Here is a 16859-nt window from a genome sequence, read left to right as displayed (position 1 = left end):
CTGCTGACATGAAGCCAGATCGTCTGTTACGGGACCTCTCTGCTCTGCCTGTGTGCTAGGCCTAAATATATGCCAATGGACTGTTGCAGTGGTGGGTGACGTGAAGCCTCATTCTCTGCTATGACATGCAGACTGATTCTCTGCTGTCATGAAGCCAGATTGTCTGTTACGGGACCTCTCTGCTCTGCCTGTGTGCTAGGCCTAAATATATGCCAATGGACTGTTGCAGTGGTGGGTGACGTGAAGCCTCATTCTCTGCTATGACATGCAGACTGATTCTCTGCTGACATGAAGCCAGATTGTCTGTTACGGGACCTTTCTCCTCTGCCTGGGTTCTGGGCCTAAATTTATGAAAATTGACTCTTACAGTGGTGGGTGACGTGAAGCCTGATTCTCTGCTATGATATGAAGACTGATTCTCTGCTGACATGAAGCCAGATTGTCTGTTACGGGACCTTTCTCCTCTGCCTGGGTTCTGGGCCTAAATTTATGAAAATTGACTCTTACAGTGGTGGGTGACGTGAAGCCTGATTCTCTGCTATGATATGAAGACTGATTCTCTGCTGACATGAAGCCAGATTCTCTGTTACGGGACCTCTCTCCTCTGCCTGGGTGCTGGGCCTAAATTTATGACAATGGACTGTTGCAGTGGTGGCTGACGTGAAGCCTCATTCTCTGCTATGACATGCAGACTGATTCTCTGCTGACATGAAGCCAGATCGTCTGTTACGGGACCTCTCTGCTCTGCCTGTGTGCTAGGCCTAAATATATGCCAATGGACTGTTGCAGTGGTGGGTGACGTGAAGCCTCATTCTCTGCTATGACATGCAGACTGATTCTCTGCTGTCATGAAGCCAGATTGTCTGTTACGGGACCTCTCTGCTCTGCCTGTGTGCTAGGCCTAAATATATGCCAATGGACTGTTGCAGTGGTGGGTGACGTGAAGCCTCATTCTCTGCTATGACATGCAGACTGATTCTCTGCTGACATGAAGCCAGATTGTCTGTTACGGGACCTTTCTCCTCTGCCTGGGTTCTGGGCCTAAATTTATGAAAATTGACTCTTACAGTGGTGGGTGACGTGAAGCCTGATTCTCTGCTATGATATGAAGACTGATTCTCTGCTGACATGAAGCCAGATTGTCTGTTACGGGACCTTTCTCCTCTGCCTGGGTTCTGGGCCTAAATTTATGAAAATTGACTCTTACAGTGGTGGGTGACGTGAAGCCTGATTCTCTGCTATGATATGAAGACTGATTCTCTGCTGACATGAAGCCAGATTCTCTGTTACGGGACCTCTCTCCTCTGCCTGGGTGCTGGGCCTAAATTTATGACAATGGACTGTTGCAGTGGTGGCTGACGTGAAGCCTGATTCTCTGCTATGACATGCAGACTGATTCTCTGCTGACATGAAGCCAGATCCTCTGTTACGGGACCTCTCTCCTCTGCCTGTGTGTGTGCTGGGCCTAAATATATGCCAATGGACTGTTGCAGTGGTGGCTGACGTGAAGCCTCATTCTCTGCTATGACATGCAGACTAATTCTCTGCTGACATGAAGACAGATTCTCTGTTACGGGACCTCCCTCCTCTGCCTGGGTGCTGGGCCTAAATATATGCCAATGGACTGTTGCAGTGGTGGCTGACGTGAAGCCTCATTCTCTGCTATGACATGCAGACTGATTCTCTGCTGACATGAAGCCAGATTGTCTGTTACGGGACCTCTCTCCTCTGCCTGGGTGCTGGGTAGTGTTGAGCGCGAATATTCGAAAAGCAAATTTTTTTCGCGAATATCGCAACTTCGCGATTTCGCGAATATTTCGAATATAGTGCTATATATTCGTAAAAACGAATATTCGTTTTTTGTTTCCCCCCCCCCCCACAAAATTACAGTACACATATAATTGATTGTTTCCCAAAGGTCCAACAGCTCAGATCTTACTCACATTGCCTAGAAAGTGATTGAGGCGCGAATCTTCGTAAGACGATTTTATTAGCGCACATGCGAATATCGGCACGTCCCAGAACAGAGGCAAAGGGCTTTGCATTCATACATTAGTGAATTGAGTTGCGAATCTTCGTAAGGCGATTTTATTAGCGCACATGCGAATATCTACACTTGTCCCAGAACAGAGGCAAAGGGCTTTGCATTCATACATTAGTGATTGAATTGAGCTGCGAATCTTCGTAAGGCGATTTTATTAACGCAAATGCAAATATCTACACTTGTCCCCAGAACAGAGAGGCAAAGGCCTGTGCATTCATATAGTATAGCACCATATTCGCGAATACGTAGAACTTCGTAAAATTCGATTTACGAATATTCGTATTTTTTATTTTACTTTCCACCTTACAGATTACATTGATCTGTACTCTGTCAACTACTGTCATCACCCCCCACTGTATCTCGATTGATTCCCAAAAGTCTCACATTCCCTAGAAAGTGATTGAGGTGCGAATCTTCGTAAGGCGATTTTATTAGCGCACATGCGAATATCTACAGAGGCAAAGGGCATTGCATTCATACATTAGTGATTGAATTGAGTTGCGAATCTTCGTAAGGCGATTTCATTAGCGCACATGTGAATTTTGCATAGCATATGTATTATGCGATGCGAAAATTCGAATTATCGCATATGCGAAATAATAACGAATTTGAATAATCGCGAATATTTTACGAATATTCTTTCGAATATTCACAAAATTTCGCGAATTCGAATATGGGACATGCCGCTCAACACTAGTGCTGGGCCTAAATTTATGACAATGGACTGTTGCAGTGGTGGGTGACGTGAAGCCTGATTCTCTGCTATGACATGCAGACTGATTCTCTGCTGACATGAAGCCAGATTGTCTGTTACGGGACCTCTCTCCTCTGCCTGGGTGCTGGGCCTAAATATATGCCAATGGACTGTTGCAGTGGTGGCTGACGTGAAGCCTCATTCTCTGCTATGACATGCAGACTAATTCTCTGCTGACATGAAGACAGATTCTCTGTTACGGGACCTCTCTCCTCTGCCTGGGTGCCGGGGCCTAAATATCTGAGAATGGACTGTTCCAGTGGTGGGTGACGGGAAGCCAGATTCTCTGCTATGGAACCTCTCTCCAATTGATTTTGGTTAATTTTTATTTATTTAATTTTTATTTTAATTCATTTCCCTATCCACATTTGTTTGCAGGGGATTTACCTACATGTTGCTGCCTTTTGCAGCCCTCTAGCTCTTTCCTGGGCTGTTTTACAGCCTTTTTAGTGCCGAAAAGTTCGGGTCCCCATTGACTTCAATGGGGTTCGGGTTCGGGACGAAGTTCGGATCGGGTTCGGATCCCGAACCCGAACATTTCCGGGATGTTCGGCCGAACTTCTCGAACCCGAACATCCAGGTGTTCGCTCAACTCTAACCACAACCCAACATGCATTGAAGCAACTGCCATGTGCTTGGTTGACTAGATAATCGCATTAATGAGAAATAGAACAGGTGTTCCTAATAATTCTTTAGGTGAGTGTATATATGATGAATTAATAAATTAAAGATTTGAGTAATATGGAAAAGGTCTCTCTGGATTCCTCCAAATGAAGTGTGCCTGTCTACAGTTATAAATCAATTTGATATTATGTGAACGGGGTGAATTATATAATCAGAGCACTTTGTACATCGTGCAGATGGGAGATGAGCCACCAAGTCGAAATATAATGTTCCCAGGACAGAGCTTCTATGTCCCATCTACAATGCTGGTAAACATGCAAACACAAAACATATATTTTTTTAATTCAACCCCTTTGACTTTTGTGGACCAAAAATGTTTTCTTCAATGCAAAATAAAAACTGATTATTAGTAGGTGCGAATGAGCCCTAACTGATGTCACATTGATTTTTAGATACGAGTTAAGAATCCTTTACATGAGTCAATTCGCATGCAATTATCAGGAACGAATGATTCATTGAGCCCTAGTAGAGCTGCACTTACAGTCATTACCTATGTATAGGGATGAACGATTGCTACTGCGATCATTCATCCCCATACAGATTCATTGTTTGTGGGCATCAGATCCCCGCCTACACAGGGCGATGTGCTGCCAACAAACAAGGATTTTAGGTGCCCCATAAAAGTTGAGATCACCTGATGAACGTGCGTTTTCTTGTTCGGTGGGTGATTGGTGGCACCTTTACATGAGGCAGTTATCGGGAATGAACACTCATTCACGAAAATTGTCCCGTGTAACCAATATCTGTGCCAATGGTGACAACAGAGTCTTGAAAACAGCCCATGTAGATGGAAGGGAAGGTCCAAACCAGTCCAAATAATGGAAAATCTCTGCTTAAAATTAAAAAAAGGCATTGTTTGAAATGGAATTACAGTACAACATATGAATCAAGGATATAGTGAAAAAATTACTTTGTTTTGAATACAATGGCAAATTTATTTAACAATGTTTGCAAATAGTCTACAATGTGTCCTCTAAATGGTTACTCTCAAGTGCCACCTACAGGTGGCTAACCTGTACTACAGCGGCTTTACAAGTGAATGGAGCTGAGGAACAATATGAGACACAGCCCAAGGACTAGAGCTGCACCATTTAAAAAAATAAATAAATACCTTTATTGTAATCTCATAGAACCCCTTTAATAACTTATCTGTGGTCCTATAATGAACTGCCTAGCTTCTAGGGGGCATGCTTTTTCTACATTACATGGCTTTGTAGTGCTTGCTGTAAACGCTACATCAACCAAATATTAAGCCAAGGAGTTTTTGCTAAAATGTTTTAAAAATTTGTAGCTTTGCATGTGAATAGAGCGCAACACATAATGCAGCTCAAAAGCAAACCTGTACAATAGTAATGAAAACTTCATATTAATGATGCATTTTGTTTTTGCTTTTATGTGTGTGAATTGAAAGTTTTGTTCTTTTTTTCCCTTGAACCAAACAGCTCCGATATTGGACCAAGGGCAGAATTACAACAGAGGTGACATTTTGTAACCCAAACTCAGTTGCCCTTTTTTAACATGCCTGGTGCCCATAACATTTTTATTGTGAAAATGACCTTTTGCCTCTGCCTGCCTGCTTGTGAACACCCGCCCATCACATTGACAACCCCAAGCATGCTGTTAACGTGTTTTCTAATCCAACTGTATTGCAATTGTGTTTGAGTGATTGCTTATCTTATAATATAACCTATCACTTCCCTATGTGAATTGCTTTTTATGTCACACAAGCTTGGAGAAACACACAAGATGAGGACTCAACACGGGCCGCATGCCTGGCCTCCCTTTTAACAAGAGCATGCAACTTGCTGATACCTTCTCAATAGCCTTTTATTAAATTTGGACTCTTCTGTCTCCACAGCGTACCACTGGGATACCTCGGATTGGATGCCAAGTGCTCATTTGTCTGACATTGAGGAGGCCCCAAACTATGAAACTGCTGATGGGTCATCAGCCCACCATGGTAGCACCAGAGAACTTGAGACAGATTACTACCTGGGAGGTTACGACATTGACAGTGACTATCCCCCTCCTCAACATGAAGATTATTTAAGTCAAGATCAGCTTCCACCTCCTCTTCCGGAGGACTTTCAAGAACATTATGATACCCTTCCTAAAGTACAGCCTAGGTCTGTAATCAGCACACTCAGTCCAGACTGCAGTCGGCGTCCACAATTTCACCCGAGCCAGTACCTCCCACCTCATCATCTCTCAAGCGAACTAGAGACTTGTGGCTCACACCCCGGACTTTCATTTAGTACTTTTGTGCCTGCTCCAAGCCAAAAGGTGGACAAGACAAGCACAGATAATGTATCTTTATCCTTGCACAATTCTGTAGGTGCTTCTTCTTCAGATGTGTCGGCCAGCTGTGGACTGGAAGATACCGAAGCGGCCATAAGTGACTATGAAAGTTTAGATGACTTTCGAATTGATCACTCCCACATTCCTTACATGGAAACCCAACATCAAACACAAGTGTGACGAACTTTGTTTTTTTTTATATAAACACCTGTATCTGTATGTATAGCCATAGCCTCTAGGGATACATATACAAGTCGTTGCATTCATCGAAGACTTTTTATTAACGAATGCAAACTATGGAACGCCAATGGCTTTGATAGTACAGTTTGTCAGTGATACGTTGCAAAATTAAATAGACAATCCTTCTAACATGTCGCTTATATTTATTGCCAAAAGTATGCACAGTGTTTTCCTACTTAAAAAAACTGTATTTTCAAGGGTACAATATCAAAAATGTCATCTTGTAAGACAAGGTGTGAACCATTTGACTAGGTTACCATCTCTGAATAAACTGGATGCCTGTAGCTGAAATCTTTCATGAGCTACAACAAGTCTTCAGGAGCCAAGAACGTGTGCTTGTCACTAATTCACATAGGAATCAGCCCATGGACAGTATTGATCGATGAGTGAATACAGCCTATTAAGTCACAGAGTGGGTGATATCATTAAATCATGACCAACGCAAAAGAGACAGGTTAAAAACTATGGCATTGAGTCATAGCTAGGAAAATTCACTTCCCTTGCCCATTAACTTAGCACCTCTGCCAGAGTTGAGTGTCCTACTGGAGGCCCTTAACACATCACAAGGGGCACATGCCCTACCAAACTTCTTCCCCTAGGTACCCTCAGAGTCATGGTATGCCACCAATCATACCTGGACAGAGCAAATCTAATATAAAGTTAAAGCCCCACCCAAGATCATTAGAGGCTCCACCCTAAAATCATTAGCACTGCTCCCAAAACCTCCAAATGCCACCCAAATCTACGCAAACTTCAAATGATCTTCAAAGAAAAGCTCATTGTTAAAATACTTACCAACATTTTTGTTGGTGCATTCAAGGCATTTAAGACCCACCCTAAGCCCACCCAGGAACACTCACTTCTGAAGCAGGGTTTACATAAACCCCACTCATTTTCAAGGTGGGAAAATCCAACTCTCTTTGAAAATTTGGCACAATCCAGGTAAATTTGAGACTATTAGCAGTTGTAAGGGTGCAAAAAATTCAGTTTCTTAGACCCACTGGGTAATGTCTTAATTGATCTTACACTTTGACTTATACTATTACATTTGCCCCTAGAATGTTTCCATTGTGCATGTGTGACAAGTACACTTTATTATGTTTACTATGGGTAAGCAACAGGGCCGTTTACATACATGACATAAAAGTTTACTGGAATAGCACAAAAATGTAAAAAATTCCAAAAACTGCTTTACATGACTGAAGACGGGATGTAAATTAACAGACTTAATTAGCCATACAGACGACTTTGTGTTCAACCAGTGTCTGTGCCTTGTCCATAATGGCTGTATTCCCTCCGGTTCCATTTTTATGATTTGCATACCACACTCCAGACGCCCAACTGGTTTTGCAGTCAGTGTTAGCTCCTTCGTTATGTAGCATAATTGGACACTGTAATGTACCCATGGAAGCAATAAAACATAGTCTTTTACATAGTAGATCAACAGTGTTATATATGTTGGAGATTTTGGCCTTTCAGTGTTTTTGTAGATACAAGTAGGCCAGACGGGTGTGGGTGGAAAAACTGCAGAAGAAAGATATAGGTCGTAAACATATATTGTGGAAATTGATGTCTACATGTTTAGGACTGGGATGCCCCAATCTCTTCTAAAGTGTTTATTAAAGGGCTTGTATACGATTAGAAAAACATGTCTACTTTCTTTCAAAAACCTCACAGGTTGTGTGTTGCTTTAGATCAGCTAGATCAACCTCATTCAATTCCTTGAAGTTAAGCTGCAATACTAGGCTCAACACATTTTCAGGTGTAGCGCTGTTCCTGGTCAGTTGTAGAGATGAGTGAATAGATTCTGTAGAATTCAAATTCAAGCAGAATTTTTAAAAAATTTGGATTCTATAGAATAAACATTTTTGCTAATTCAATTTGGGAGAATTTTGGGAGAAAGAGAGGGGTAGGGGGTTATCCACTGCTTTTCAGTGTATTTAAAACACTTTCAATTTAGCTCAAATTGATTGTGGTCCAAATCGAATCAGAAGCCCAGTTCAGTCTAATTGGTCTGGAATCAAATTTCTGGAAATTAATTCATCACTAGTTAGTTGCCATCAGTTTGTACAATCCTTAAAATATGCAAAAATTTTGTTGATGTCACCATGTCCATGAGCCTTGTTTTTTTCCCCAAAAATTTTTATATAAAATATATTGAAATGTCAAAAAGTAAAGAACTTGCCCTATTCACATGCAAGCATGTTATTTCCATGCATTGGCCTCATTGTTTTCCAAAAATGTGGTGAATTGCTCCTGAATCCTGATTCTCATGTTCTAGTTCTTGATTTTGGCACTTTGCCATAGAAAAAAAATTGGTAATCGCCAATGTCCTGCCCCAGCCTTACCTGATTATGGTTTCACTTCTGATGGCTGTGGGAAAAAAAGCCTGTTATTAGCTCCAGAATTCTGGTTTCAACAAGTTTGGGCTTGGTAACTTTTTGGGCTTCTTTGTGCAAAAAATTTGCACCATTCTCCATTTCTACACCACTCCTTTTTACAAAGGCTGGTGGGAACGTGGGCATGGTTAGTCAGTTGAATTAATTTAAGCCTGATTTATCAACTAAGAATTGCCTCAATCTTACCCGAGTAAAGGAGTGGCCGAGTAAATGGAGGAATATCTCAAGAAAAAGTTCTACACCTGTTTTCTGACATAGAAAAGTGGCACATTTTGTTACATGTACCATCTTGAGCCAAGTTATTTGACGTTTTGCAGTTTTACACCACCCATGCCACTTTTGAAAGTGGGTGGGAAAGTGAGTTGGGTTAGGTATGTTAATATATTTACTCCAGGTTTATCATGGCAAGATTTTTTAAATACCCTGCAACATTTGATAAATTTGGTATAAGGTACACCAGCACAAACTCAAGCAAAAACTGACTTCTTAAATTCCTCTCATCATAAATCCCCCCAATTGCTTCTCTTTTTGGGAAACAACACCGCTCTTGACCATAGATTGGAGCCGGGTTCTGCAAAGTAGAGCTGTTAGAGCAGCCATGTTTTTCTAATCTCATGCAACATATTTAAAGCGGAAAATTCTCCTTTTAGGCATTTATACACAGCCACGGGATATGCCCTTACTATCTTAATAGATGTGGTTCCCACTTCTGGGACTTGTAGTTATTTTCAAAAATGTGCTTGGATGTTTTTAAAACTCCTGTACAAGTGAATGGAGTGAGCCGCACATGAGTAGCCAAGTGTCCACTCACCAGGAGGGACATTTTGGAGACACAGTAGATGTAGATCCCAGAGATTTCCTGTGGATAAATCATAAATGGCTAAGATGGGAATACACCTTTATCTGATAGCTTGTTCTTTGGTCATGATCAGAACATCCAGCAGTATGGCACAAATGTCATTTATAGGGTACATTACCTTCCCATTTAAAGTAGAGGTGCAAGGACACTTTTTGGAGAGGGGTGCCTTTTTTCTACATTATGTGTTCACTGCACCTTGTATCTTTTATTTGATCATTTTGCTATGAGCTTATTGAGCATTGTGGTTAGGCTACTTGCTCTTTCTCCTTTCTTACCCTTACTTGATCTCAATCATGTTGCTTCCATTGTACTTTTTCAATTGTGTTTTATTGTGTTCATCTTAAATAAAAGGGAAGGTTATGCACATCCTCTAGTCATCCCAACCCTAATAAGATGGTTCTTGACATTAATTGGGTGATTTGGTCACACTATATGCTGACGATTGTTGTACAGTCATCTGATTGTGGTCAGCAGCTTATTGGATCTATGATCTTGCCATAAAAGTAGTCATCTGTTTTGGGTCCATCTAGGTTAAAAGGGCATAGAATACGGTTGGGTAAAAAATTTGTCTTCATCACGACCAAGGTCAACTGTAAATGTGAGGATTGTCCATGCATTTTAGATTCTTGCATTGAAATTTACTCAATTTAAGACGAAGGTTAAATGAGTTTTCTCATGAAGACAACCCTTCCTCCATTAAGTACATCCTCCGAGTTATAGATCCCACAGCAATTACATTACTGGGGGATTGGATTTTCTGAGGTCCTCAGAGCTAGACTCCTGGAAAGTTGACCATCTTCTGGCCGACCATTCAATACACTGACAGCCTGGGTCCACCAAAGCAGAATCTATTCTTACTTAATGGCTTTGCACTTTAGCTAATTGGAGGTGGAGGTCTTCATGAGGCAACATTTGTAGTATTTTTGATACGTACCATATTTCCATCCAAAGGGTATATGCTAGTCTCTTTCTTATTCAGAAGCTTTCATGACATGGTTATTTGTCTAACACTAATAGGGTTAAAACATTCGTAAAGTGACCCCCACAGATGTTTCAAGATGTATGCACAAGTCTTTACACAACTGTATATATCAGATAGCAGTGCACATAAAGCTCAGGTTATAGTGCAGAATTGCATTATGTAATGGTCTTCCTTACACCTTATGAGGTAGATTGTACAGTACATTCAACAATTCAAAAAGAAAGGAAGGTGTTCAGCCATAATCTTGTGATCAGTCAAAAACATCGTACATGTGAACATATCATTTAAAAGGCTAACCCTTAGAGCTAAATCTATGTGATAATTTTATATACAATACAATTGTATCTTCTGTACAATTTGACCCTAATTGACCGGTTGTACAATACAATATCAACTTTTTGGGGGACACATTTTTGGGTGGATCAATGACCCATATCTCAACAGTGTTTATTTCAATATCCGTAGCAGAAAAAGGTAATTCCCTTTGGAATATTCTGAACACCATTTTAAAAATTCCCAAGGTGTATACCAGTCTTCGTGAATTTGGCCTGCCGGCTCTGGCTCTGCTCACATCATGGTGTTTTTGATAAAAAGAATAAGGTAGTATTTTTGTCACCAGAGATACCAAAACCCAGAAGAAAATCTAATGGGTCCTATTTTAAGTCAATAGTATCCACCTAGATTTGTTGGGATTTTTCTTCAAAAATGTTCAGCTGATGTTCATACATGTACGGTAGCGCAATACAATATTTATGGTTAATTTACGTAAAACCATATACATTCAATAATTGTCAGCTACGCAAGTTTGGCCGAGCATGTATGTGTTCTCAGTAGGGAGAAGAGAGAAAGCCACTGACAGACACCTCTGGCGGCAGCCTGACAACAAAAGGATCGGGCATTTGAGACTCAACTGCCTGATTCTTCTTCCCCCTTATATCTATCATCATAGGAGAGTCGGGGCACCCCTATATATATATATATTAGAGGGTTGGCCAGTCTCAATGAAATTGGCAGATTTGTCCAACTTTCATCTTGAGTGCATGGCCACCTTAAGATCAGTACGAGATAAGTAAAGCAAATACAGCCTCCTGTGGGAACGGTATACATCCTTCCTATGGGAAACAAAGCCATTTCCCCCTGTGAAATGCGGGAAAAGGGGGAACAAATCCAGGAATTTTTATGTAATGTTATAGAAGTTATTTGGGTCAACCCATGTAAGTAATAGATGCCCTTTGAGCCATATTCTTATAGAAATCCTTTAACTTTCATGACATTATTGTTTCATATCTATAAAGTGTCCACTATCGTCATCTGAATTTTAAGTAATGCGTATCTCGTTGTCGCCACAACAGACTTCAGCCATTTATTCTGTTTCTGTGATGACTCATAGCACAATGTGGTGGTCTCAGTAGATAGAATGACGTCTTAGGTAGCATTTGTGAAGTAGCTTATCATTAGATAGACGCCTTCTGTGCTATGGATGATATACACTGTAAACTGGTTATCATTCCTCAGACTTATGACAATGAGTTACCTTGTATTATACTAGACATAAAGCCTAATTTCATGCCATTCTTCAGTATTGTGTGTGGAAACATGTTCCTACAGTCAAGGTTTTACATAATGTATATAATATCAGTTTCACGATTCTTGCTCCTGCATTTGCAAATGTAGTGGTGCCGTAATTAGATATTTTGATTGCATAACATTTTCAGCTGCTAGTTTAGGTATTACCATTGATGTACATTAATTGCCCCATTATGGCTCCCAGGATAGAAGGGCCTGGTGTCCAGGCCCTTTGGCCAATTTCCCACCCCTTCTTGCTGTTCCTCCAGATCCTCCTGCACAAGTTCTCACCACCCCATAGCAAAATGGATGGGACCAACTGGGACTGGGCCCCCTCTCTGTAAGGTTCCCCCATGGTCTGTATCTATGGTATCTACATATGAGATAATTAATGTGGCCATGTATGATCATCTTAACTGGTAAATGCCATAAAGTTTAAGTCATATTGCTTAGTTTGCATGCTATTACACCATTGATATCCATTTGGGTGGGGGGATTTACATTTGCATATTTCTAAATATACTAATCAAAATGAATCGGATTCTACCTATATCTAAGCCATAATTTTAATAAGAAAGTTTTAAGCAGCAAGCCATCATAATTGGAGACATTGCCGTTGATCATGATGATTGCTATTTTCTAACAAAACATCACAAGGAGAGAAATGTCCAGCAGTAAAGCCAGATTCTTGATAAAATTTGAAGAAAATACAAAAATAGGAACCCAGCAGTCAGGTCTACGTGTTTCAGATTGCTGAATCCTTATTCACGATCCCACGTTGGATTCTGTCTATAGCTAAGCCATAATTCTAATAGGAAAGGTTTATCATACCAGGAAGCCATCAGTGTTGTAGCCATCGTTGTTGATAACGATGATTAATGTTTTCTAGTACCAGATAGTGCCCAGACCTTCCAGAGTCAATCCTACAGGACTGGCAGGGTCAGTCAAAATGTAGGGTGACATTGGTCACTTCTGTTCGAAGAGCAAACTCTTATATTTGCTTGACATGCCATCGACGTCCCACCCATGTGAGCCCTGCCGATCACACCCTTCTATTTCATCTTGTGTTGGCTCTTTCTGGAAGCTACATGGTTGGCACATTATACTCAAAGGCCAAAAACCACTGCCACTTCATTCTAGTGATTGGAGGGTGTCACAGCTGTTGGAACCCCAGAAATGGCGATTTGATGGCATACCAACATATGGGAGTATGGCCAGAGATGTTATGTGACATTGTATGCCATATATATAGATTAAGTTGCCCTATGACTGCAATTTTTGTTTAGATCTATTGCAACAAAACTTAAGACGTGAATGAAAATCCTAAGTGATTTCAATTGTGGCATTCAGTTCCAAAAAGGCTATGCAAGACATTTAAGTTCCTACAGTGTAAAAATATATCAAATTAGATCTTTTCACCATGGGAAGGGGGTGTTTTATACTAAATGCTGGTGATTAGGCGGACAAGGTTCAATGAAGGGTCTAAGTTATAGAAATTATTACTAGTTATTAATTAATTGCACTGTCAAGGCTAGTGGCAAGGTTGAACCTTATTCTAGGACCTAAAATGTCACCTATATCCTTGTCACCTACAATGTAGACATCTAGAACATGTGATAGACATCTGCTTTTCTGATCAATTCTCGCTGATCCCAGGTATTTTGGAACCTCCATAGTAAATGAATTCAGATTTTACAGAACAAAGCACTGCATGCACCATGGCAGAACCCAACTGCCACCATTATAAGTCAATTCGGTAAATGAGGCCGCAATTCTATAGATGTAAAACATGTGGGCAAAACCTAAAACTTGTTTTCAGGTGTGATATTTTTGTAAAAAATGGCATTGTGCTAGCTTGGAAGCCATGGATAAGTCTAATATCATCAGAATTAAGTCCTTCCTTGTTTTGTAGCCCTGACCTGTATGTCATTGGTTTTGGGGAAGAAAGCATCAAAATTGATCACGTTTTATCAATATTTGATCATTAGAGAAAAAAACATTGGTCCAACATTGTGGTCCTGACTCCTGACACAAATAGTCATTATTCCTTGTGAAATATTAGAACTATTAATGCTATGAATCTTAAAAAAAAAAAAAAAAATCTTTGATGGGACAAGGGTTTAGTTGGTCATTGTTTTTTTTTTTTTCTGTAGTAATACATTGCCAAATGCATAGGAAGACACTAGTATTATAAATGATTATGGTGAGAGACCTGTTGCATATATTAAATTGGCGCCCAGGAGCCTCAAGTCACATCTTATTTTCATCAAATTTAGAATTTTTCATTTTGCTCCTTTCAAGATTTAAATTTACTAGGAAGATTTAGATTAAGATTCTTAATTGATTGGATGTGTAGCTGTAGAATATTTTAAAGCCATTGGACTATTGTAATTAAACATTAATAATTATATTGTATTATTTGAAGTTTAGTGAAGTTCTCATGAACTTACAAAGTTTTCTTCAGATGAACTATTTGCTTGTCATATACCATGGTTAGTAACTGTTTGCAGGTTGTATGCCAGACAAATTTCAATAAAAAAAAAAATACTCAAAAAGGCAATAATTAAAATTCATAGTAATGCATTGTGTCATACAGTATGTTTAGAAATCATTGTATAGCTGAAACATGAAAAAATGTTACCTTCAACTTGACATTACATCTGGACACTTTAAAAAAAGAACACAAAAACTGCACTGATGTTGCTAGGGACAGAATTGCTGAGCATTGTATGAGGGAAAAAAAAAAAAGATTTTGTAGTGTTTTCCTGTTTTAAACAGGCTGGATCTTAAGGGTATGTTGTAGTATTTGAGACAATATTTGTATAATAAGGTATGAATTGTATATAGTTCTTTTTTTAACCTTCAAGTTCTTGTAGATACATAATAGCAACAGTCGGACTGTATTCCACTTCAGATCCTTGCAAGATGTTACCGGCCACCTGTATTAAACCTCAATATATGCATCTGAAGTTGTAGGTGTATTTTATTATTAACTTTGTTTGTCTTAGTTTTTTTAAATTGTTTTTTTAATATTTATTTCAGTTTTATACCTCTTTATACCTCTTTCATTTACTGTATATTTCAAAACTTACAATCTCTGAAATTTCATTTTGCTTTTGACATGAGAAATCAATTATGCTAATTATTACACATGGATTGGATTATTTTCATCTTTTGTCCCAAAAAGGAAGAATACATTTCCTGGTGTGAATTGCTGTTGACAGTATTATGGTTTATTTTTGGCTTATTTTTCATTTTTTTTATTTAATTTTCCTAGAAATGGTGTACAGGTTTGTAACTGTAAGAATTTGATAAAGTCAATGGTTAACAATTTACAAAAATTAGTGTTCTGGTTTTTATTTCGGTGGAACGTGATTGACTGTGTGTGTTTTTGAAAGGACTTCATTACGTAGCCGTTGAGGTTAAAAAAAATCCATGGGTTCATCTCTTCCAGTTTATATTCTTAGAATCTTGATCAAGAAGAAGGCAATAACCCCTATGAGGCAGATGGCAATTGACTTATATTAGATGAAAAAATTTCTTCCCAACTCCAAAGATGGAAATTTGTAAAAGAAAACTCTAGATCAGCAACCCATCTCCAGAAATCTAGAGTTTTATGGGCTCCAGGGCAAACTTTGGATCGGGGCCATCCTCTCGCCATAATATGTTTGAATGCGTTGTAGTACAATATTAATTAGAAGAAGTAGATGTTTACTTTTTTATCGTTACCATATAAAATATTTAAAAATATTTCCCACATTAGGTATAAACCTTTTGGACCCATGTCTTAGTAAGTCACCTACAATTAAAAAGATGGTATTCACATTAAATAAAAAATACTCAAATCTGTTCCACTCTCCGTCGCTGCTTTTGGCCTGAATTCGGGCGTCCCCCAGCGAGATCGCGATGACATCACCGTGACCTTTTGCGCCGGGTCTTGTGGAATTACATGATAACACTGCGCAGGAGAGGATATGGGGATGTGTTTGCAACCGCCTGCGCAGCAGGATGCCTGAACTGAGAATTATGAGGCAAGGCGGAGGGGATGGGAACCATAGACTCCCATGGCCCTCATTGAACTGGCTAAAAACACTGGCAGTCTGGTGGCGCCTTCTGAAAACAGGATTGTTACTCCCCTTAATGTACTATAGTATAGTAAGGGCAACTTAATATTATATCTTTAAAAAAAGACATCCAGGCCCCTCTTGAATGCTTAATGAATCAGCCATCACGACATCTTGTGGCAGAGAGCACCATAGTCTTACTGCTATAAAGTTAAGAATCCCCATCTATAATGATAGTGGAAACTTCTACACATATAGGACACCCTTTTGTTCCCCTGTTGTAGATCTTACAATATTCCGAACTAACACAATCACACTTGTAGATTCGAAACACTTAAATCGTGCTGTTCCAATTCTTGCTGCAATGTAAGTTCACTATTGGTCTAGCCCAACACAGTACCCCAAATAATGAGCCCCATGGGTCTAGTACGCAACTTCATTTGAAAGTGACTTTGGAGCCAATCATTTGTCACTAGAGTCTATTTCTTATGGGATGATCACAAATCAGATCTTAAAGTATAATTTCTTCTAGTGTGCCAAAAGGACGTACAGAAGTCTTCTTCCTGATCTTTCCTCTTGACTCGAGGTATCCCAAGATTAGAGCCATATGATGACCAGTATTTAAAAAAAATTGGCATTAATATGCCAGGTGTTGTTTATATTAATGTTTCTCAAGGAGCATTACACATAACATTAGGGGTATGTGTCCCAGACCTAGGGGGTAAAAACTGGTGCGACAAAGAAAAGGAAACTGCTCTCCCTAGCTTCCAGCATGTTCCCTTGTGAACTTTTAAGTCTGCCCTGTAAAGAACTGGGCCACCTTTCTCACTCTCCCCATGCACTTTGTCGATTTGCTAGTGGTCATATTACTGCACATATTGTGGGAACACTGTCACCACCAGACATCTGAGAAGCTCTGACAGACGTTCTTCAGAACCTCCTACTTAAGGTTCTTTTGTTTTGCTTTCG

General features: G+C 39.7%; 1 protein-coding gene across 3 annotated transcripts in view; it reads left to right on the top strand.

The window, feature by feature from the left end:
* FAT3 (FAT atypical cadherin 3) overlaps positions 1–14997 on the top strand; it is a 444217-nt gene extending 429220 nt beyond the window's left edge. For 2 of the 3 annotated variants that reach the window (XM_044286542.1, XM_044286541.1), the window contains 2 exons: positions 4925–4960; positions 5341–14997. In XM_044286542.1, the coding sequence (XP_044142477.1) occupies positions 4925–4960; positions 5341–5960 (656 nt within the window). In that variant the 3' untranslated portion in view covers positions 5961–14997. The remainder of the gene's footprint in view (positions 1–4924; positions 4961–5340) is intronic. The other variant, XM_044286543.1, reaches the window with a different exon arrangement.
* Positions 14998–16859: the final 1862 nt, after the last annotated feature.

This window comes from Bufo gargarizans, chromosome 3, assembly GCF_014858855.1.
Source record: "Bufo gargarizans isolate SCDJY-AF-19 chromosome 3, ASM1485885v1, whole genome shotgun sequence".
Lineage (NCBI taxonomy): Eukaryota > Metazoa > Chordata > Amphibia > Anura > Bufonidae > Bufo > Bufo gargarizans.
The sequence above is the reverse complement of the archived record's forward strand: the minus strand, read 5'-3'. Positions and strand labels throughout refer to the sequence as shown.